Raw genomic sequence first — 25,195 nt, forward strand, 5'->3', positions numbered from 1 at the left:
TTTCTTTTCTCATTCCAGGCCCCAAGGAGTGATTCTGCATGTGGCTTCTGGCGTATTCTTCATTGCGGCCCATTACGAGTTCATCGTTCAGCTTTTCGGGATCTCTTCACCACGTTTCCTCTGAGGAGAGCTTCATCGTGCAGCTTTTGGTGTTTCTCCACTGCAGCCTCTGAGGAGTGCCTTCTCGAGCAGCTTTTGGTATTTTCTTCACTACGTCGCTGAGGAGCTCTTCATCGTGCAGCTTTTGGGGTTTTTCCCCACACCACGTTTCCCCTGAGGAGGGCTTCTCTATTCAGCTCATCATGTTTTCTTCACTGTGGCGCTTGAGGAGTAATTCTTCGTGCAGCTTTTTGTGTTTTCTTCACCTTGTGGTCCCTGAGGAGTTTTTCATCGTGCAGCTTTTGGGGTTCTCTTCACTTTGGGACTCCAGAGGAATGCGTCATCGTGCAGATTTTGGTGTTTTCTTCACTACGGCCCTGAGGAGCTCATCGTGCAGCTTGTGGTGTTTTCTTCTACTTGGCCCTGAGGAGTTCTGCACCATCCAGCCTTTGGAGTTCTTCGCCGTGTTTTTCTTAATGAGAGCTTCATCATGCTGCTTTTGGTGTTGTTTTCACCTTCCAGCCCCTGAGAAGTGCTTCATCTTCTAGCATTTGGTGGTTTTTTTTTTTTTTTTTTGTTTGTTTGTTTGTTTGTTTTTTTTTTGTTTTTTTTTTTTTTTTCATTCGAGGCCCTGAGAAGTTTTTCATCATGCAGTTTTGGGTGCTTTCTTCACTACGGCCCTTGAGGACTTCTTCATCATGCAGCTTTTGGTGTTTTCTACAATGAGGTGCTTTTTGGCATCTACCATGTCTGCAGCCAGACCGACATCTCTATGCCTGGCGTGTGAAGACGCACATTCTTCTGTTTGTTTTCAATCTGCCAACCCATCATTTCATGTAGAGCTGTCTTTTTTGTACTAGGAGGTGCCATGTTCTGTCATGCTGCTATAAATCTCTTTCAAACCATTTCTGAGTTCTCTTGCCTCATGTACTGGGTTTACGTGGCAAGGTTTTGGTAGTGGGGGGGGAGCATCTGGGTGGGTTCTGCGAGACGAATCCAGAAACTCCGCCATGTTAGAGAACGGCCCGCTGCTGTCCACAGCCAGGCCAAGAAGCGCTGTTGTTTGTGCCTCTGTGAGGCCAGATTTAAGAAAGGTTAAAAACAAACAAACAAACAAAAATTGCTTTGGAAGAGCAGCTGGGAGAGAGGGAGGAGTGAGAAACAGCCTTGCAGACGCCAAGGTCGGTCAAGAGGGAGGGGGAGAGGTGCTCCAGGTGCCGGAGCCTGCAGCCTGTGGTGAGGACAACAAAGCATGCTGTCCCCCTGCAGCCCATGGTGTACCACAGTGGAGCAGGGTTCCACACTGCAGCCTGCGGAGGAGACCCCGGTGGAGCAGGGGCAGAGAGCGACCGACAAGGAGCGGCAGAGACAAAGTGCTACAGACTGACCTCAGCCCCCATGGCCCCACTCCCCTGAGCCGCTCGGGGGGAGGACGTGGGGGAGGGTGTACTGGGGGGGAAAAATCTTACTGTCTCCGTCCTCGGAGTCTGCTTTGCCCATCACAATACCTACTGAGTGATCTCCCCGTCCTTATCTCAGCCCTTGAGCCCTTGTCATCGTATTTTCTCTCCCTTTCCCTTTCAGGAGGGGAAGTGAGAGAGCGGCCGTGGTGGAACTCGGCTGCCCACCCGAGTAAAAGCACCACACTGTAACACCTAAACTAAAGTCCCTTTGCTGCATCTGAAGTCCTTTCTTCCTTGTCCTAAATCTATGGCCTGAGGAGAAGTTTGCTCGCTTTTGATTTGCAGCATCCTTCTCCACATCTCGGTTCTGCCTTCTCTTGACATTGAAGCCTTAGTCCATTAATCCAATGTTTAATCTTTCCTTAGAGACCATGTTTCCTAAAAGTCTGATCCTAAGAAGGGTCGTTCTTAGCATCACTTCCTGGGTTCCTTGGATGCTTTCTGCTTGGTGTGTGTGTTCCTTGAAATACAATCCTCATAAATGGACACAATTTCAGTGGAAAATTTCACAGTGGACCCCATGCTCTGGATAGAGCAGTCTTCCGTCAGCCGCTCCCTCTCACCTTCTTCAACCTGCTGATGGGAGCACGAGGTGGAGGGTGTCGCAGGCTTTCTGAAGGCAACACATGGGGGTCTTCCCTGAGCAAGGTGTTCCGCTGTCAGAGAAGGAAACGGCTTTGTTGTTTGTTTCTCACCATCGGCACTTTGTTGCAGTTTCAGTTGTGATTGCCTAACTACACATAACCTATTGGATTATTTCTTGGAGTATTTTTGCAGGAGTGGACATTTAACTCATTAGTTCAAATAGTGAGATCATGTTCATGTCATTCACTTACTTTTCAGCCGAATGCAACTTTTCATAGAATTTGCTAGCGTTGCAGGGGTCCAGCCATGACCACTCTCCTCTTAAGGCACCTCCAGTGCTAAGGAGATGGGGAAAGACTTTGGGAGTGCATTTGGTGTCTTCCCAGTGGGATGCTGATGCGCTAAACTTTTCTGTCACGGAGTGTGATGTGTATCTCCAAAACCAAGCAACAACAACACAACAAAAATGAAAGGCTCTTGCTACCGTCTCCCATGATATCCTGCTAACAAAGCTGACAAAGAGTGGGACAGAAGAGCAGATAGTAAGGTGCGTTGAGAACTGGCTGACTGGCCGAGCTCAGAGGGTGGTGATCAGCGGCGCAGAGTCCGGTTGGAGACCTGTGACAAGCTCAGGGCCCCGTCTTGTTCGACAGCTTCATCAACGACTGATGAGGGAACAGAGTCCACCCTCAGCAAGTACGCTGATGATACAAAGCTGGGAGGAGTGGCTGGCACGCCAGAAGGCTGTGCTGCCATTCAGTGAGACCTGGACAGGCTGGAGAGCTGGGCAGGAAGAAACCAGATGAGATTTAACAAAAGCAAGTTGCACCTGGGAAGTGTTATATATGGAGTGGTAATCCGTGTCGAGAAGATGGTTGATATTAATAAAGAAGGGGGAGATGTGGGAGTGTGGCCGTGGGGGTCGGCAAACCCTGTGGTTAATGGTAACAGTAGACTCTTAACAATGAGGCCATCAGGAATGTAAGAGTTTAGAAGGAACAAAGAAGGGTGATTCAGGAGACTCCATGCAGTCTCAGGGTTGCTTGTTCTCCAGCCGTTAAGGCATGGAAGTTTCTGGGCATTTACGGTTGTTGTTATTTGCAAAGTTGTTTGACCAATGAAAAGTTGTTTTGGAAAAGGACTGCTGTGGGGTGAAGGGTATAAGAGGGGAGCCTGCCCCCATGATAAAACAAACAAAAAAAGGCAACGCGAAGTGATGAAGTTATGTCATCAATAAAGAAGCAGAAAGAAGGAATGAAAAGGAACAGGCTAGCAGAACGGAGACCAGGACGGGAAGAGGCACATTGATCGCCTCATGAAGATCGGTTTGGCCAAACTCAGCAAACGGCTCAAAGAAGCTCATACTGAAAGTCGCTGGAAACAGGCACACCGGAGCTGGAGAGAAGCTCAAGCTGAGAGAAGCAGAGCCTCACACTCAGCTGCCCCTCGCTGGTAAGCAGTTGTGCGTTATGAGGAATCATATGTCCTTAGAAACAAAGACTGTCCTGGTAACCTTACGGCTTACTCTCCTTCTTAACAATCGGACAGTTTACGATCCTGAAATATGGGACCAAGTTGAGGTCAAGGTATGGGACTCTGCAACTGAAAACGACAAGGATGCAGTGGGATTGCTCGGCACCTGGTGAGCAGTCTCTGAGGCCTTAAAGATCTGTGTGGGACCACAGTCAGACACGTGTGGTTTCCCAGAGCTGCGGGCTCCTTTAATGATCCGACTGCTACGCCATCGGCCCCTCTGCTGCTACAGCCATTGAAGGCCTCTGCTGTTCTGCCCCCTGGTGACGTGGACGTGCCTTTTGACCCAGGCCCTATTGGCCTTGAAAAGGAGATGGATATGCTTTTCTTCGATGCGGGAAGAATGGGATACATAAGGCCCGAAGACCGAGTTGCTTAAGAGCTTAAAGCGAGACATATTGCTCCCACAACTAGCCCTGGAATTCTCCGGTGGTTGTAATGAAGAAAAGGAACGGAAAATGGAGACTGTTGTTTGTAATCAAGAAAAGGAATGGAAAACGGAGACTGTTAAGTCATGGAACTTAAAGGTTTGTTTGTTACCTTTTCTGATTGTACCTATGTATAGGCGTACACAAGTTTAGTAAGTCGTGGAACTTAAAGGATTGTTTGTTACCTTTTCTGATTGTACATATATATAGGCAGACTCGGGTTTAGTATGTAAAGCAATGTTCTGTATATTTAGAATGTTTGATGTTCGTGTGTGCGTGTGGGTGGAGCGTAGACTCCCCGCACACCCAGTGCTGTTTACTTGCCTTTTATACCTTTTAGAAATATACCTTTTATAACTATTACTAAATTCAGGTTGAGTTGAGACTTCATTTATAACAGAAGGAACAACCGCATGTATCAGTACTGGCTGGGGGATGACCTGCTGGAGAGGAGCTCTGCGGAGAAGGACCTGGGGGTCCTGGTAGATGACAGGTTGGCCATGAGCCAGCAGGGTGCCCTGGTGGCCAAGAAGGCCAACGGGATCCTGGGGTGCGTTAAAAGGAGCGTGGACAGCAGGTCAAGGGAGGTGATGCTGCCCCTCTACTCTGCCCTGGTCAGGTCTCACCTGGAGTACTGTGTCCAGTTCTGGGCTCACCGGTACAAAAAAGACAGGGATCTCCTGGAAAGAGTCCAGCGGAGGCTCATAGACAGGATACGGGAACATCTCCCCTAGGAGGAAAGGCTGAGAGACCTGGCTCTGTTCAGCCTGGAGAAAAGAAGACTGAGAGGGGATCTTATCAATGTCTATAAATACCTGAGGTGTGGGAGACACAAGGATATGGCCAACCACTTTTCAGTGGTCTGTGGGGACAGGACAAGGGGCTGTGGCCACAAAATGGAGCACAGGAAGTTCCACACCACTACGCAAAAGAACTTCTTCACAGTGAGGGTGACGGAGCACTGGAACAGGCTGCCCAGGGAGGCTGTGGACTCTCTGCAGATATTCAAGCCCTGTCTGGACGCCTACTTGTGCAACCTGCTCTAGGAAACCTGCTTTGGCAGGGGAGTTGGACCCGATGATCTCTGGATGTCCCTTCCAACCCCTACAATTCTGTGAAAGGAGCCCTACAATTCTGTGAAAGAAGAAAGGTTTCTCTATCTTCTGTTTAACATATTGGAGTAACTGCTCCATTAATACAATGTTTCCACAGTCTTCTAAAACTTGGATTACCCCTAACAATTGAAAAGAGGAAGATGCAGTCTTTCTAGACCTGGCTTGCATCGATAAGAAGCCCTGGTTTTGAAGACGACATCGAACGGTAAATTGCATAGTGGGGCCTTGGTCCTTCCACAGTCCACAGACTCAAAAGTTTGCAGAGCGGAAGCTTTGCAGAGCTGAATGAACATTGAAGATCCAGTTCTGCAAGAAACTGATGCAAAAGCTACATAGCACTGGGCAGTTTGAGTGAGGAAGAAAGAGATGGGCATTCTCACGGTGCATGGTTTAACGGAGTTTACTGCTGTGGGCTGTGTCAACAGAACTGGCTTTGGTTTGTACCCTTTCAGGACGCTGAGGACCCAATTACATGTCTGTGGGCATGTTTATGTCTGTTTTATGCCTTTTAGAAATATTTGTTTTATAAATATTACTAAATTCAGGTTGAGTTGAGACCTCATTTATAACAGTAACATTTTATTTGGGAGTAAAGAACATAAGTGATGATTAGGACATTACAACTGCAAATTTGTTTTTCCTTGCTGAGAAAAGACACAAGCTTGTGCATATTTATCTTAAGACACAGACTGCCCTTAGTTAGTAAGTTAGACCAGAAAGGATAATTAAAGTAGGCGTAGTTCAATATTAATCATTTTTAGAAAATTATGTCACTTCACCTTTGTTACTTTTGTTTCCAAGAATTTTACATAGGTTGCTGATGGTGTTCAATAGGAACATTCTTTACAACATGAAGAATGGCAAATACATTATCAGTGTTTAAGAAATGATAAAGATGATGCCAAATAGGAAACAACTCTTGGAAAACTGCCTTGACATTCACTGATGTCTTAATCCTAGTGTTTAGCAGACAATCAGCAAGAATGCTGTGGAGATTCATCTCTGTTTTCTGCATGAAGGTGTTACATTTCTAGAACTCATTTAATTGTGTTTTAAGTCTGATTATAAAATAAATAAATAAACAAAAAACCACTAATGGCTATTGATCTTTCTATTGATATGCAAATGTCAGCTGCCATGCAAATTATTTTACCAGTTAAGCACAAGTTTTCTAATGCAATTGATAGAATTTTAAGATGATGTAATAAACAGCATGTAGTTTAATTAAATGTGTGCCTTCAGTCTTGACCATATAACTTGAAGCCAAACTGACAAAGTTGAAGATGTAGTCAATTTTAAATCACTGTGATTGAGTAACTATAGTTACAATTACAATTTATCTTCTTACAGATGCAAATGAATCCTTTTAAGGCTGCAAAAAGAGGATAGGTAATTTTCTGCAGAAATGGCAGAAAATATCAACTACATTTGTGAAATAGGCATTCATAAAATTGCAAAGCTGAGTATGTAAACCAGAGGAAACCTGCCTACAATATACAACCTATGAGAAGAGAGCTCAACATACACTAACCTTCACTGAAGTTTCTATAGCCTCCTCTAGTTCTGCAACTTAGCAGTCAAGACTCAAACAACTTATAAACCTTCAAGGAGTATGGATATCGTAGCTGATCTCCAGAACCCTAAATATCAGCTATTATTTTCTACAGGAAACAGTTTTCTGATGCAAGTCACATTTCTTAAGGGAATATAAGTTATATTAATGGACAGAGTTAATTAAGAAAAAAAAAAAAAAAAAAAAAAAAAAAAAAAAAAAAAAACAGGAATACTGTTAATTTTAGATCTGTTTGAACAGATCTACAAAGACTTGATTCCCAAAGCCTATAGGATACACTGTTTGTGAAATATCTCTAGGTATTTTGTAGAAGCTTGCTTCTTTCTTTCCATAAAACCATGGGAACTATCCAGAGAAGTTAAAATTGGAAACTTAAGTTGTCTTGTTCATAAACTCAAGATTTTACAATTTTACTTGCAAAACTATTATTACCCATTCAAAAAGCATAAAGAATGTAGTCAATTATAACTGCAGGAATATTGTAAGATTCCTGAAAGGAAGGTCTTTCGTAGTCAGAATATCTGAAGTCTTTCATATTCTTATCTAATATTCCAAAGTTAGCGTGATGATCTAAAGCTGTCCTATCCCAAGGTATCCAAATTATTCACCTTAGCCTGCTATACCAGTGTGGTCCCAGCAGGCCTGTATCCCATCCTAGCAAGCAGACTGAGCCCACTGTGTGCATTTCATGTGACAGCACTCCCAGCTCATCTGAAGGGAACTTGGTTGACCCTGCTGGAAACCAGAGTAAGGTATCATACAAGCCCCAGCTGGCGAGGTTAAAAAGCCTCTTTAATTTGAGAACTGCCTGCCTGATCCAAACTGAAACACTAATGGAGGTGTGTTCACTGAAGTCTAAACATTTGCTAATGCAGAGTGGGATGTGAGTGGTTTTGTGGGAATAAATGTAAGCATGGGATAGCTGAATAGAGTCATGGAAATCTCACAATCTTATGCTTTGTCATAAGTAGCTTTACATCATAGGATACGTAGATCTTCCCAGCCAGCATACAACTGTGACTGAACATGTCAGGGTATTTCAAACTAGAATGTTCAGTTATATTTTGCTGTAACAAATGTACGTGTATTGTGGGTAAGTGAAAAAAAGAGGAAAGTGTCTGAGCAATTTGAAATCTTTTCCCTAGAACAAGCTGTCACCATCTCTTCTTTTGTTTGTAGAGACATACAAGGGAGACATATCTGAAAAATTAGTTTTCAGTGTCAATGGAAGTGAAATTGGAAGATAATCTCTGTTGGCCACACCAATTCCTGCCAGTCCCATTGGCAGGATCAAAAACTTAGGATCAAGTTGCCTTGAAGAAATAGGCATCTGATAAAAAAAATAATAATAATTTATTTTGAAAATGAAACTGATTGAACTTACTGAACTTCAGAATACAGTCCAAATCCTGGCTTCTTTTACAGCCGAGCTATCCTGGATGTACAATCTTAGAATCTAGATAAAACCATAGAGGAGGTGCAAAAGAGAAAGGAGGAGCTGGCTGACAGAAATCTCGACGAAATATAGTGTAACTGTATCTAGGCACCTATTACTACAATGGTGTATGCTTAAACATGCAAGTTACTAAGGAAAACCCTCAGCAGTTATAAACCATAGATTGTAAACGGGCATTTTAAGCTATATGTATTAGCTAGGTTGCTAGCAAGTTTGATTGAAATTAACAGACTGTGCAAACAGAGCCATACTGCCTTGTGTGATTTCTTTAGAGTAAATCATTAGAAAATACAGCAAGCTTTCTACATGTAAGTTTAGCCTGAAAAGATTTAACAAATGTGACTCAAGGCACCTTAAAGAGCCTATTAAGAGGAGAAGTAGATCAGAGAAAGCCTTCATGCCAAACAGCCTGTGTGACAGGCAACAATAGCATGCACATGTTCTGAATACTCATCTGGCATTATCATAAACAGCTTCAGGAGGAAAGGCAAGAAAGGTGGCAGGATGAAATCTGCTTTATCCAATCAGCCCCAACAACAGTAACACACAGAAAGCCTGCATCAAGTGAAAGAGTTCATGGAAAACATTCTTGACAAGAGAGGGCATGGGAGTTGTCAGGAACGCAGTTCATGCCTATATACATGTATTGTACATGGTATTAATAATCAGTGTAATATAAGAAATAACTCCAAGCTAGCTGTCTCCATTACCATCTCTGAAAGCAATCACAATAAAAAAGATAACCTTAACTATTCTTGGGCTGCCAGAGAGCCCTCTAATTGCTCTATTTAAATGGTTCCGCTTCAATTAAATTGAGGAAAAAAATAATAGAATTAAGTGCTTCACCATTTACTGTACTTGAGTGAATACAATTTATGTAATCTGTGTAGGATCCCCATTAGCAGGGTTCTCGGTAAGAAACCATAGTGATTAAATTATTAAATCATATCCAGGAAGAGTGAACACTCCCATTGATATTGGATGCTTTGATGAGATTTCAAACAATTAGAACCATCAAATGCTTTTATGAATAGGAAGGATTCTGGAGGCAGAAAAGGTTTTAAAAATAGTTTTTTTTTTTTTTTTTTTTTTTTTTTAATGCAATAGACTATTTTTACCCTAATGTATTTATCTTCCACTTTGGTTCATTAACACTGATACCAATTACATCCACTTTCTGTCATCAGATCTCAGTTCAGACCTTCAGTATTTCAAGTTCTGGTCTTTCATCTGGATCCACACAACCTCTTCCCTTTCCCTACTCCCTACCTTTTCCTCAAAGGGTGTACCCTTTTGAATAAATGATTCCCAAAGTGCTGTTTGGAAAATCATTTCTAATTTCTATGGTTACATTTCCCCAAACTGCTGATGATAATATGAAAGTCACACCAGAGAAGAAGATAGTATAGCTAGCTCTTAGCTCTCATTCTGTTTACTTGTTTAAGTTTGGTTGATCAAAACCAGGGACTGCAAATGCATCCATCAAAATGCAGATCTCTTCCAAAACATCTTAGAACCCTTGTCTTGTTCATTTCTTTCAACAGTTTTGGAACTGTTAGCATATGTGGAAAAGTGGAAGTTTCTCAGTAGTATCACATTGTCCACTGTCTTGCCTCTTGCCTATACATCACCCTTGCACCCTATATGAGGGTGTCACTTGCATACAAGATAAAGCTGTGGTGTCGCCCCATAAATGAGAATGGTTCCAGTTACACAAACAGCCATGGTCTTCTTACAGACATGAGGTTAAAAGGAAATCCACAAAGCTGATAATTCTACAGGATGTATTTTGTAACACATTGGATGGCCATTACACATTTTAACACAGATTTTCCATTGCAACTTTTGTTCAAGATCTTGTTGGTCAGCCAGCCTACATGGTAAAATATTGCTTAAGCTACCCTTTTAAAAGACCAAAATAATTCCAGGTTTGCCACCGAAATCATTCAGCTCAATATGATGTGTTACATTAAGAACCTTTTTTTATTTCAGACGTGTTTGTTGACACAAAAGATAAATATGCCCTCATTGGCATATCTGTAAATCCTTCCTAGTTCATGGATCATTGACCTGAAAGTTAAGTTTATCAGAGAAATACTGACACAATCTTATCCCCAGTGGCATAAAAATGCTACTATAATTTTAGAGGCACTTTTAAGTCTTTTGATAAATTCATGACATCTTAAGTCCTAGCTATAAATAAATGAAAACCTGAAAACAGTGGCATTGATGATTTCTTTGCAAGGAATAGTATTGCGATTATATAAAATGTAGAACAAACCTATTTTAAACCTAATGCTTCAGAAATTGTATAGAAAATATGTTTACAATTGTATTGATGATTTCTTTTCTTTTCCAGTATATCTGAAGAAAATTCACACCTCTATTTTCATAAAAAGTATTTTTTCTACAAGTATGAATTAAATCTGACCAGCATTTCCTTTTGCTTAGCAGAACAGGACTAAGGAATTTCTGAATACTTTCTTTCATGTTTCCTTGATTTTCTGTGGTGTTGTCTCTTTTAAAATGGTCAAAGAAAGTGCTAACATTTTCTGGTTATAAATTGCAAATGGCTGACTGTAGACATTTGTCTATTTCTCATGTTCCTCTTCTCTACTCTTCATGATATCCAACTGATTCTTTTCAAGATGTTTAAAAGATTAAGATTAGTTATCTTTCCTGACTTTAGATATGTTATAGACTTTCAACGGATAAAAAGTCTTCTTGCACAACATAGTTTCAAAGCTTACCATTCTTACCATTTTTATGAGGACCCTGAAAGCTGATATTCAGACTTTCCATCTAGAGACTTTGCTTTAGAACGTGTGTTCAGTGTCTATGTGATCTCAATTGATGCTCATCTGGTATTTTTTCAGTAGAGTTTTTCATCTTATCCCTTAAGGAGAACAGTAGAGTGTAAGTTTGCCACTCAGTATGGTTTGTTTGGGGTTTTTGTGTTTTGCTGTTTTTGCTAGGGTTGGTTGCTTTGTTGTTCTGGCCTGGTGTCAATGTAAATCCATTCCTGTCTAACACATTCCTCATTAAGTCAGAGTAAGCTGACTTCATTCTCTGAATTGTCTCCTTGCCAACTGCAGAATTTAGAAATTTAACTATAGATAATTCTCAAGTCCAAAATCTGGGACTTCAACATGCATTTTCTGTGCCTATTTGCTTTTCAGAATAAGCCAAGTGAGTTCATTAAGACTTGCAAAAAATACCCTGTCTTTTAACACTGACAATTTTCAGCCAGTTTAAGAGCTGGAAAAGTCTTATCCTTTGATCAGCTCCAACAATAAACTTTTCTTGTAATAGCGCAGTTCTTTAGAAAGAAAAAAAAAAAAAGAAAAAAAAAAAGAAAAAAAAAAAAGAAAAAAGAAGAAAAAAACAGGTCTACACTCCATTGTAAATATTTTCTTTAGAGCACAAAAATACCTAGAATGTTCAAAGCATTTGCCTTTCAAGGGGAGTTTCACAGAGACAGATCTAAGCAAAAAATACATGAATGGCAATAGAAAAATCACAAATACTAGGAGAATTAGAAGTATTTTTGCTACAGTTTAGAGAAATAGTTTTACATCTCTTTCTTTAGGAGAAACTAGCTATATTAATGAGGACTTGTGCCTCCAGTACATGATTAAAGTTATACTAGGTTCCATGCACTAGGTAAATAAACGAGATCTCTGAGCATTTCTATAGCTTCTTAAATGAAACTGATGCATGTGGGAATGTTCAGAGTGACTCTGTAACAGCTTTGTACAGGTTATAATACTGCATTTAATCATGCAGGCTTGCATACTACGATGTCCCAGCTGTAAACTTCAGAAACCTGTGAGTTTAACCAGACCAGATTGCAGTATCTGTCACTTGTAGTACAAGAAAAGAACAATGGGATTCTAGCAAGACTACCATACAAAAGCATGTTCCTCCAAAAAAGTTACTCTGAGAGCTTTGGATTAATTTAGTTACTACATAGGGTTTGCAGCACTCATTTTTGCTACAAATGACTATTTTTTGTCAGCTGTTTAAACGTATTACAGTGGACAAAATATATTTTCCGCTCACTCCTATCAGCTACTGCAGTTTCAAAATATTGCTTCACAAACAATTTAAGGTAGAAAATTCAGAACATAAAAGTAAAATTGACACTCTTTTTGACCTACACATTTATCTCTTATAAAACATTAATAGTTTTGTAAATATAGTTAGTACTAACCTATTAAAAAAGCTGTGCCAAATGGAAAATAAAGCCTGTATAAAAAAAAAAAAAAAAAAGTAGATGGGCATTCTGTAGAGATGGTACTCATTGATCTTCCAAAGAAAACCAAAATGTTTCCCTGCATAAAACACAGCAGTTAACACTGTTTTATATGATTCCTAAGAGACTATGTAGCCATGAAAATAATGCTTGCCAATGATACATTTAGGGATCAGTAAGTTGGAGTATAATGGTTCCTGCTAGTTTAGAGGACAGTAAAGTAAATATTATCATATTCTCCACGTTTGTCATAGAGACACCTTGAAAGTTAATCCAAATTAACAAGAGGTATCAATTTAAAGTGCATTCATTAAACAGCATTAAATCTTGATATTGACACTCTAAGAATTAGACATATGGTCATTTTACCACAGCTTAACAAGCTGAGCCATAGTAACAAGCTTTCCGTGTATTCATTGTGCGTTATAAAATGTGCAGTAAGATGATTAATTTAAATCTCCTATGTAAATACATTTAATATCACATTTGCTGTGTAATAAGAGCATATGCACGAATATGTGCTGTGATTAAACTGATAGAAACTAATTAGTAAATGCCTAGCTATACATATTTAATATTTGATTGTGAATAATATTGGTTATTTATTATTCATTACTGCAATTAACACTTTTTGGCCTTAAGATGATGAAATCATACCTAGCCTCTAGAAGATACTTCAGGCATGAGGACTCTAAGGAAATACCTTCGTATTCCTTATCCCAAAGCTTCATTCGTCTGTAACAGTAATGTTCTCTTGAGGTTTAATAATGGTATATACATGAAATGGCTGAACAGTCTCACTGTCTCTGCTTTCCAGCATCTATGCTTTGATGCTCCTTGAATCTACAGGCCTCTGGACCAGCGTCCTCTGGCAGAAAGATGTACGTAGTTACCCAATGCTTAAGTCAGTTGATTCTGGAATAGTTTTAAATAGCTCATCATTACACAACATTGCTCCTTCTAGAAGTAAGCTACCTTATAATGCTATACTTACGCTTTAAAAAGAACAAAAAGTAAAGAATAGCATAATGATTAGCAGTAGAACCAGCAATCAGTTCTGAGCAAATCCATTTTTAAAATGATTGCACCTACAGTATCTCTCAAATGCAATGAAAAGTGAATGCAATGAAAACTAGCACTGTGAACCAAGAACTGTACTTCACTTACTGCAAGTCTCAGTTATTAGTGGGAAAAAAATAATGTTTTATGGATGAACACCCAGCTGAAATAAATCTTAGCAGTCCTTCAAACAGGTGTTAATTTTATAACTCCTTTCTTTAAAAGTAGGGAGTTATTTTCATTAGAACACATATCTAGAAGAAAGGAAATGCCTTTTTAGGTCTCAGATTTACTCTTAGGCATACAAAGTTATAAATACCAAGGGAAAAAATCAGCTTTGAGTGACAGTTTTGGTTTGTACTGATTTGTGTGATTAGCTCAAAGTCTTCCTAAGCCTCTGTTTGGAAAAGGGGCTGAAATCAGGCAGGTCACGGAATTAAGCCCTTTCCTGAAAACTGACTCAGATGGTGACCCATGGAACCTGTGCATAGAAATGCAGGGGCTTCAGATGGATCCAAGGATCATCTCCATATTCAGAGAATCAGTAAACAGTATTAATTTAGGGTTTAGGAGGGCTCTGAGCAGATCTAAATCCTGCAAACTGATGAGCATTCACTTAAATTGAAGATTTTAACCTTTTGTTCCTATGAGGCTAAAGATAACTTAGATCCAAACATGCACTGTGGCCTTGTTGAGGACCAAGATATTCAGTATCTTGTGAAATCAAGCCATTAGATCTTCAGTAAGATTAATTTATTAATTACTTCTCTTTGTGCAATCTCTGTCTACTGAGAAAACAGAAGCCTTTTCTCTTTTAAATTTTATATATTCCAGAAGATCTCACCCTCATAGATACACTATATGCATGTATAATCTGGTGAAATATAATTATTTGGAAGTAGCAGAATCTAATATTTGAATGTAAAATGTTTAAACAAGAGAAATGTGTTTAATTTCAAAGGCTTCATAATCTATCCTATTGCTATATTAGTTAAATCAAAACATGTCCTATCTAGTATTCATACTATTTGAATCCTGCGATACTCTATCTGCTTTAATCCCATACCCCGGTTGAAGAGCACGTGTATAATGCAATAAAGAGATGATAAACCAACCAATACAAAGAGGCATCCTGGTCATAAAAAAGTTTAATCTAAGCCATTATTTAGAGATCTGAGATTCTTTTCAAAAAAGCTTTTCCACCCCTTGGTTCTTCATCAAAATGAAAAGTAGAAATTTAAAATTCACAGACATAAAACACAAATTACTACAAAATTTAGTACATTTCACTGCCTGTGTATTTTTTTTAGAGAAGAAAGTACTGATGCAAGAGCACTGGGAAAATTCTTTATCATATGTGTTTATTTAAGGAATCATAAACTTTAAAAATATCTAAGTGTACTAATTGCTATAGAGTATAGGAGTTTTTAGATTGTACTTCCATGATAAAAGTAGCCATTTGGACCCAAAGCAAAGTTAGTTCCCTAACTAGATGACTTGCTTCTGCAGACAAAAGAAGGACCTGAAAAGACCACTGGTAATTGATTTAGTCAAGTAGAAAATTAGTCCATTAGAAGAATTTACCCTTTAGGGAAGGGTAGATGCAAAGCATTAAGAACAAACAAGTGTTCACATTAGTATAAGTTTTTCACTCCAAATATAAATCCATGCTCTTCCTTGACTGAAAATAAAGACTAGTAAAATGGTGTTTACTGACTGCCAAAATAAATTTTCCCTTCCAACTTCCACACAGAGTAACTTTGCAGTTATAATATTTAATATGTGTGCATGTAAAACTACATATATATATATTTAAACGGTGTTTCTTGTAATTGCATATCACTTACAAATTTCAAACTCCAGTGAACTGCTTGCTTTTTAAAGGCATTTGATAGAATACTTGTTTAAGAGACAATGACATATATTTCCTTGAACCTTTTCAGTGTGTTGGGAGAAGAACCTCGATACCTGTGTTCACATATACCTATGATTCCTTCTGACTACCAGGTCACTTAGTGCATATTTAAAATGCACATTCACACTGGTCCCAAGTCCTCTATTAGTAGCTCTGTGTTTGTAAAGTTTAAGTTTTTATAGATCTCTTATTTCTCAGTTTTTCTCCAGTAATGAATAATTTCATAATTCCTGTAATATAATTTTATTAGCTATTAAAAGGAGTCTTTTCCACATCTTTTCCACATGCTTTCTTAAATTTTGAATTACAATCAAGTGATGAGGTTAATTGATTTTTTTTTTAATTTATTTTTTAATATTAATGTACAAAACCAATTAAGCAAAAGAATCCTAAGGAAACACATGCACTATTCTTTCACACACACACACAAAAACAACAAACAAAGAAAAACTCTAACCATTAAGCTAAATTTATGCAACAGAAGAAAAGGAAGAGGAAGAGGAAGAGGAAGAGGAAGAGGAAGAGGAAGAGGAAGAGGAAGAGGAAGAGGAAGAGGAAGAGGAAGAGGAAGAGGAAGAGGAAGAGGAAGAGGAAGAGGAAAAGGAAAAGGAAAAGGAAAAGGAAAAGGAAAAGGAAAAGGAAAAGGAAAAGGAAAAGGAAAAGGAAAAGGAAAAGGAAAAGGAAAAGGAAAAGGAAAAAAAATATGGGGGAGAAATGGGAAGCACTAGCAGCATCACTATTAAAGAATTACTGAATCATTTCTGAACTGCTTTGCTTTTGTGAACAGTCAGTAATTTTCTTCCATATATAAACAAAAATGGGTTGCGTATACTTTGTAACCTCCACACTTAGGGAAATCTACTTGTCTAGCTCAGTTTTATCAAATAAAGAGACTTAGTTACAATAGATTCAAATGAAGCTTGAAAATGTGTAGCAATTAGCTTGTCTGAACATTGAGATCATTTCTTCATAAGGCTAAAAATCAAAACTGTGGGAAGTCAGAGCAAAAAGAAATTTTCAAAATGCAGTACCTTAGCAAAAAATACCAAGAGAGATGAAATTTATAGTTTGAATAGAGCTTGGTCTGCAGAAAAGAAACCTGAATTCCACTGGAAATAGGCAGTAGACTACACACGGACTCAGAAATTAAAGTGAAATATCACCAGGGTGAAAGGAAGGGAGTCCACAAGGACAGACACAATATGGTACAGAAGAAAGGTCACACCATACTATAAAGGCAGAAATGAAAGATCAAGTGTTAAAACAGCATGGACAGCAAAACACGTGCTGTTTCTTTGTATAGAGCAGATCCGTGCACATAAATGCCATTTTGTGAAATTTCAGCTGTTGTAGCTTTAACCATGGAAGATACAAAGTGATAAAGAAGGCAAACACTTTTGTCTGAAAGCTGTCTATAAGAATCACTTTAAATTGTGAGGAGTAGTTCATTGCAAAAAGTGTCAATATTGAAAACAGAAGAGGATTGCTTTGTTGATGTTTTGTTAATATTTGCAGGTATGTATACCAACACTAGTTTAGAATTTCCAGTAAAAGGTCAAACCTCCATCAATAACAAAGAGCAGCTGTTCTGGAATGAGACATATGGAAAAGTGGGCTCCTGTTTGCTGATCCCTGCTCTCACAGTGACCAAACCAACCCCAGCATTTAGCAGGTCCTGTCCATTGCCACCGCCCCCTGTGTACAGAGCAAATGACTGGCCCTGAACCTGAGAGCATCTATCACCTCTCAATAAGCTGAGCAAACATCACTGCAATTGTAAACCTATGCCAGGTCAATACCTAGGCAAACCATAACCCTGTGGAAACTGCAGTTTCACTGTAGTCACAAAGCAGCTTCACTATGAATAATCCTCTGAATATGAATGTTTATGTATTAAGAATTAATAACCAGTCTAATAAATATTTTCAAGTTATTCAGAAAAAAAAAAAAAAAAAGAAAAAAAAGAACCTTGCCGTTCTACCAAACAAATGGATTTCCTAAAGCAGAAAATACAACCAAACAGATCTTCACAGCTGGCATAAATCATTATGTTGTCATTAACATTAATGAAGAAACTTCAGCTTCCATTACTGGAATCAAATATAGTTAATATACTTGTCATACATAATATTCTCCTATATACCATTCAGGCAGAAATATCTAGCCCATACTTCATGTAAAAATATGAAAATATCCAGTCTGCAATTATGAAATCAAAATGTAACAGTGTAAATGAAGCACAGGATAAAATATGAATAGCTTTCAAAGAGCAAAACTCTTTTAGTGCAACATGTGATTAATATATGTCACATTTACAGCAGCAAAAGCAGAGAAAACATATGGCAATCTCTTCTTTGATAGATGAGAACAAAGGAAAGAGTTAAACCTGAGCCTCTTTTTCCCCATCTCTCATCTTCTCTCACCCAAGGTAAGACATTACTTGCTTGCCTTTAATTACCACAATACCAGATGAAAAATCTTCCAGGAAAAAAAAAAAAAAAATCAGAGCAAAAAGGCAAAAACAGCAAAACTGTCAAAGCAGCTGCAAAACCCTGCAAAAGGCTGCAGGAGCCGTGACTCACCCAGAGACCGGCTGCCATCTTGGGGTTCTCCAAGCGGGAACCCGATGCCACTGGTTGCAGGAAAACACCTGTAAAGAGGAATAAATAACAATAAACAAACAAATGCGCAAAATAATAATAAGGGCATGGCTATATTAGACTCTGTTCTTCTGTTAAAACAAGCTGGTACTCTAAATGGCTTAGCTATTACTAGGCAGAGCAACATACGAGCTTTCTTCACACAAAGTGGAGAAAATAACTTAATTTCTCGGTTCCTTTTTAGCAGTTTTTAACCTTGAAAAGACCTTCAGGTATCATTTTAAGAAGAAGTAGGAAGAGAGAGCAGAAAATTCCTGTCAGGGCTCAGAGCCCTCAGCACCCTGCGGGAGGGGAGCCACAAGCTGACTGACAGGGACTTTCCTACAGCACCTCAGTGAGGGAGCAAGGCCGATGGGAAATGGCGGCCCAGAGTCCTGACCCCCAGACACCTCCATGTTGGGCCAAGGCCAGGCTGGGATGTCCCCCTCAGGTGGGGTCAGGATCAGGCCTGGTGGCAGGAGGGAGGTCACCTATGTCAACACGTGCCAAACAGAAAGGGTAAACATGTAAATGTTTACCTAAACATGTCAAAAACATGTCATAACAGCATTACAACCAACACTCACATCGGCAGACCCGCCTGTGAGACCAGGGTGGAGGTGGCTCCTCATCTGGTGGCTGTTTTAGAAGTGTGCCATATGCTGGTTCCAGCACCAGTGAAAAATGAAGAATGCCCTCATCAGGGGAAGCTGGCAGTAAATGTGTTCACAACAGAGGACATTTTTTGGCTGTGCATGCAAGATCCAAATGCAACAGCAGCTTCTGAAGCTACAAGGTACAAATACTGTGGGTGTCAGCAAATATCAGAAATGGAAGAAAACGATGCATGTCTCTCAGAAAACCGAGGAGAGGAATCATAGCCAGGTCAACTCAAACCAACAGAAGGGATTCCCCATTACTCAGGAGGGAGCAGCAGGGAAGGCTCCAGGCTTCCTGTGTCACCACAGCAAAGGCCTTTCCCCAGCCTATCCCCCAGATAAACTACATGGGAAGAAGAGCACCAGCAATGAAAATTTTCCAAAACCTTTTTTTTTTTTTTTCCCTTTTTTTTTTTTTCTTCTGAAAATATTTCTTTGTAAAATTGTAAGCATATCAAAAGAATGCAAGAGAAAAGCACAATTTGTTAGAAGCTGACTTCCATTTTATAAGAGGAACAGATGTTTTATTGTAATTAAAGCTCATCTTTTTTGTACAAGGTGACTCTTGTAGCACACATATACTCCAAGTAAACAAGTCTACTATATTGCTTTCATATGAATGTTGATGATCCACAGTTTTCTTGTAAATCTAGCTTATACTCAAAGAATTACTTTTTTTTTTAAATCTCCATTTCAGCTCATATAGATTTTCATTCCATTGCTTACTCTCCCAGCTAAGTCCTAAATAATTACTTTTACTTAGTATGTCTTGAATATTTATGGAAACTTCCTTCCTATAATATAAAAATGAAGCATAGACATCTGAGATTAGTAACCAAATGAACCCAATGTTGAGTTGATTAAAACCTGCTTAGCAGCAGTGTACTGCATTGTCACACTCGTATAAGCAATTTTACACAGTTAAAACTATCCAATTACTTTTTAAAATATATTAGTGAAGCACTGTAAACAGTGCAATGTGCTAGTTTAAACAACAGACAGTAAAATCTGTATACAGTTATGTAATCACCATGTCAAGTCTAGCAATACTCTCTTCTAGCAATAAAAATGCCAAAGTCAGACTGAGGTCAAGTCCAAGTGGGGACAGTAGGATGCTTGCAAGTAGGAACCCATTGGGTCATATTAGTGAGAACAGAAACCTTGGGCAGCTGCAGTGCAAGACAGAAACCATGAATGTCACCTTGTAGGAAAACCCTTCTCTCCTGTCATGCCAGAAAATTTAGCAAGTAAAACAAGGTGCACATTCAAAATGCTTATTTATCTAAGGGTTTATTTCCTTGGGGCTTTGAATTTTCTATTATGGAAATCTTAATAAAATGATATTCCGTTCAGGCTTTGGATTAACATAACTCACTGGGAATTTCTGTGTTATCAAAAACAACATTAATATGGGAGTACCCTTAATATGGGTCACATACTGGTGGCAAACTAGCAAGACCAGTCATCTATACAGCAAGATGAAGATACTTCTATGGATGACTCTAACATGAAAGCCACTAGGAAAAGGAAGCTTATAGTTTACTCTTCACCAGAACTGCTAGCAGTATCCTACAAACCTACACATTTCTGGAGCTATGGCATGCTGAGGTTCCTTCCCCCATCTCAGGACAGCACTGATTATAGGCAATTTGCTACAGACGATGTCAGTCTGTTGATTAAAAACTACATGTCAGGGAAAGTACAAGCTTGACTGTGAATGTGTAAATGAGTCATTATGTAGATCAAAGGAGAGCTATGCTTGACTAGGTACAAACATCACCACTTTATTTTAGCAAGGAATAGCATAACAAAAAGGAGTGGCTTTCTTTCTTTTTTTTTTTTTCTTGCCTTCCATTTTCAGCTCGAAGATGCTATATATGACTGTCAGTTTTCAAACAAAGTGCTTGTCGTGTTTAAGTCTCAGTAACAATCAAGTCAGACACAACTTGCTTTTGTGATAACCAAAATGTTTACTGGTGAAATAGGAATGCTACCAATTTTTAGTATGAGGGTTTATTTGGAAGAAATAACACACAGACCATTACTCTTCAGAAGTCTGCACCTTAAAACCTCCCTTCTGTTTCTGTATTAGTTGTGAGTTTGAATTCTACACATCTGAAACCACCTAAATGCTAGAAAACCATAAATACATGTTAAATCATAAATACTCATGTAGTCCTCTTTTATGTGCCTCAGCCCTCTTTTGTATTGCAGCCATTGATGTCCATGACATCAAGACAGGAAGAATTTCTGCTTTGGCTTCAGTGAATGCTAAGAATGCTCAGACTGATTCTTCAGCAACTGAAGTGATTTGAAATGGTTTTAGTAATGAATCTTAACCAAGTTTCGTGGAAATGTGCATTACAAATTACTCAGTTCTGGGATTAACATTACAGAAATAAATAAATAAAATTATTGAGTCCAGAGCACAGTAACAAACTTGATCACCATATTTACTTAAAAGATTAAAAGATTAAAAGAACTAGTGAAAATGAAGAGCTCTTACTGAGCAATAATTTAGGGGTTATGATTGTAGTGCAACTTTTCAAAAGCAGTCCCTGGAGAGCATAAAATATGAAGGAAGTCAAATGAAGTATTTAAAGCAGCTGAAGCTAGTAGTGATGGGAAAAATCTATCAAAAAATTTAGAGAGAATGTCATAAAAATAAACCTGAGCATGATCTCTCCTATGCAATATTCTTCTAGGGGAAGAAAGGAGATAGAGAAGGAAACCCCACAGCAATGAAGCTTTTCAGAGTAAGTGTGAAATAAATTATAGTGAAAAATTCCCCTTTAAGTGAAGGTACCTATCACATCCATATCTAAATTCTGCTGCTGAATATTTAGCAGCATTGTTATTTTAATACCATGAGTGAGTAGTATATCATAATGCCTTCTGTTGTGGTGTCATTTTTGAAAACACATTTTTTTTCAAGTACTTCTGGGAGTAATAACAATAAAAATGTTTGCATTTTGCAATCTAAGTTAACTAGATTAACTTAAATAAAAAAGTCCTTTATTAAAAATACAGCGTATCTTTTAGAAAGGTTATTTTTGAATGTAAACTCTAGACTGTCTTTCTTACCATATTAAAATATAGAATCGTAGAATCATAGAATATCCTGAGTTGGAAGGGACCCATAAGGATCATCGAGTCCAACTTCTGGCACCACACAGGTCTACCCAACATTTTAGACCATGTGACTAAGTCCACAATCCAAACACTTCTTAAACTCCAACACGCTTGGTGCCTATATATCTAGTTCTTCAACTGCAAAGTATGGTGAGGAAAGTTTTGTTAAAAAAGACAGCAATCTCCTGTATCTTCTAGTGAAACAGAAATTTTAATCACTCGTGTATTGGCCATTTTATCAGCAATTGTATAAGCACATCTTATTTATAGTCATTCAGATCAACATCATCTAGATAACTGCTTTTAGCTTCCAGATCAGCTCACTGAACTACAGAATAATCTCTTAAAATCTTAGGCATTCTAATTCTGCATTTATACAAGTAGCATAATGCATGCTGTAGGCTGACATGATAGCTGCTGTAGGCAAAAATTTTACCACCAAGATGTACTATTTAGAAGTACATCTCAGATGAAAGTATTTTACAGGTAACTGCTTATTATGTGTCCTCATTAATGCTTAACTGTAATGGAATCCTTATGGAAACATGTAAAAATAATTTTAAAATAACTGAATTCAAAGTTACAGGGCACTTAACGTATTCTCTAGCAAACAAGAATACATGGAAGGATAAAGATTAAACAAGTATCTTTTTCCTACCTTAAGAAGCAATCATCTCTGAACTGGCTAGGTCCACTTAAGAATGCTTTTAGCTTGATAACTAAATTGCCAATAATTGTACTAATACCACCATTTACTGTTAGGAATTCAGTTACAAATAGCTGACTCAATGCCTAACACACTGCACCATTCAAACTTTGTTCAATTTCACCTATTTGTGTTAGAATGTAAGAATGGGACATTACTTATAACAATATTAAAATGTAAGCTAAAATTTAACAGCTGTTGTAGAGATACGCTCTTAGGTTATATTCTAGAAACAATGTCATGAATTAAGATTGATGAAAGTTGCAGAATTTGAGTTATCATTTGGAACTTAGATTAAAATTAACTTTTTCCAGATTCTGATTATTTTTCCTTAATTATAGATAAATGGAGAGTAAATGCTAATAACTCCTCGTTATAGTGTAAGGTCTCACATAGGTCTCAAACACAGAGGAACAGTACCTCCAATCTAGTTATTCTCTCCACAGAAAGAGGTATTGATAATATTTAGTACCTGATGAGAACATGAAGTTACAAATACACAAAAGTAACCCTCCCCTACAGAAATAATAATTAAAAAAGTCTTTTTAGGATCAAAGTGTAACGTCTCCCCATGAATGTTTTTAGAATTCAGATGTGCTAGTGAGAATAGATGCTGTTTTTTAGCATTTGTGTCTATGAACTTTTGGAAAGTAGGAATAAATTATTACTAAATATTCAACCTTTCATTTATGTGATTAGACATATGGCCACATCATAAACATAATATTTTGAAGGGGCATCCCCGTGTAGTTTAGGTGTGTCAAGATTAGGGACAAGGAGAATGCTTAAAAATGCATAGGTTCATACTGAAATGCACATTGAACAGTAATCTTACTTTTTATTGTTATTTCAATATGTGGAGTGGGTGTCAGAGACCAGCACATGCTTTGCAGCTCAGTGTTCATCTGCAGAATAATGGCTTCTGTGGTCAGCAGCTTCACTGTTGGATCATAATAATGGACGGTGTCTAATAATCATCTCTTATCCACTACCCAAATGGCAATTATGGCCATTTCCTCACTGGAAACTGCAATCTCTTCTTTATTTGGCACTAAAATTATTAGCTCTTTTAAAGAGTTGTAACATGGATTAATCAATACAAATGCTGTTTATATAGTCCTGATAATGATCCATTATCTCTTAATCTGATTCTGGAGCTTCCTCAGGGTATGAAGGTTTTTTTTTTTTCTTTTCTTTTTTTTTTTTTTTCTTTTTAAATGAATATCATATCTTTAGTAATGGGCACATGGAAAACCTAAGTAGGCTCTCTCCCCAAGCTATATTACTCAATTCATTTTGTCTTTCAAGACAAGATTCATTTATGGAAAATAATTATATTCAGGAAAGGGAAGTAATAACGTAATAATGTACCTACCTAATACAAACAAGTTTAATGTGAAATCTGACCTAAGTGTTTGCTGAAATGCTGGAATTAAGAAAAAAAAAAAAAAAGTGCATCTGAACATAGTAAATCATACCATTTACTAATATGCTGAAAATAACCTGGGGGGTGTTAGAATGTATTCCTAGACCTAACTGTGTCATGTGTAGATTGCAATCACTATTATACATGTATTGTGTTATCTTGAAAACGACGGCTTGTCATTCCAACCTTTGGTAGTAGTTTGGTTTGTGAGTTCAACTTGATGTTTTTTTCCTTTGCAATTGTGATGATTAATGTCACATAAATCAACAACAGAGTAACGAACAAACAAACAAAATTAAACAACATAGTATAAAAGGAAGAATAACACTGTTAACCAGATAATCGTGAGAGAAAAGTCACACAGCAGTGAGCTGAGTGTACAGTGAGTTAAGGGGTTCACTGATCTGCAGTTTGAATATCTAGGGATGGACATAGAGAGCAAAGTAAGAAAATACTGTCATTTAAATTGTCATTTCTTTCAGATCATTCTCATACCAGTGGCAATATTCTGCTAATTGGGAAAACTATTTAGACTCTTTTGAGTAGAGAAGAAATGGACTTATCTGAACTCTTACTATGATTAAACATTAATCTAGAGACAAGGGAAGCCAGCATGTAAGTTATCAATTCTTTCAGGAAACTCAGTTCAAACCCACTGCTCAAATCATAAAGAACAGTTTACTCTTGAAGAATTAATCCAAATAGGAAATGAAAGTACCAGAGCAAATTTTCTTTCTCCTCACATTCTCATAATTCAAGGTTCAATGCCTCTACATAAAAGCATAAATATTTTTATCTCAGACTGCATAATTTGATAAATAACATTGGAGGTTATGCATTATAGTGTGTAGGCCCTGCTTCCCAGGATGTAGCCAGTCATTGCTCATTGATGGGAAGTAGAGAATGATTGTTTTTTTCTTCCCTCTTTGCTTCCACACACCCTTTGCTTGTTTTTCTTTTTCCCTCTTTCTTTTTCCTTTAATTAAATTATCCTTATCTCAACCCATGAGCTTTATTTATTTATTTATTTATTTATTTATTTATTTATTTTCTTTCCATCATACTCTCTTCTCACCCTCTTCTTTTGAGGAGGGGGAGTAAGGGAGCAGTTGGGTAGAACCCAACCCAGCAAGTAGAACCACCACACGTGGA

General features: G+C 38.1%; 1 protein-coding gene across 1 annotated transcript in view; it reads right to left on the reverse strand.

Annotated features, from left to right (window-relative positions):
- Positions 1–18,969, reverse strand: part of LOC311438552 (uncharacterized protein) — a gene marked incomplete at its 5' end in the record, with an annotated part of 410,467 nt that extends 391,498 nt beyond the window's left edge. The window contains 3 exons of the mRNA XM_084523032.1: positions 18,064–18,131; positions 18,708–18,830; positions 18,927–18,969. Of these exons, the coding sequence (XP_084379158.1) occupies positions 18,064–18,131; positions 18,708–18,830; positions 18,927–18,969 (234 nt within the window). The remainder of the gene's footprint in view (positions 1–18,063; positions 18,132–18,707; positions 18,831–18,926) is intronic.
- Positions 18,970–25,195: the final 6,226 nt, after the last annotated feature.

Source organism: Aythya ferina (genome assembly GCF_964211825.1).
Source record: "Aythya ferina genome assembly, chromosome: 6".
Lineage (NCBI taxonomy): Eukaryota > Metazoa > Chordata > Aves > Anseriformes > Anatidae > Aythya > Aythya ferina.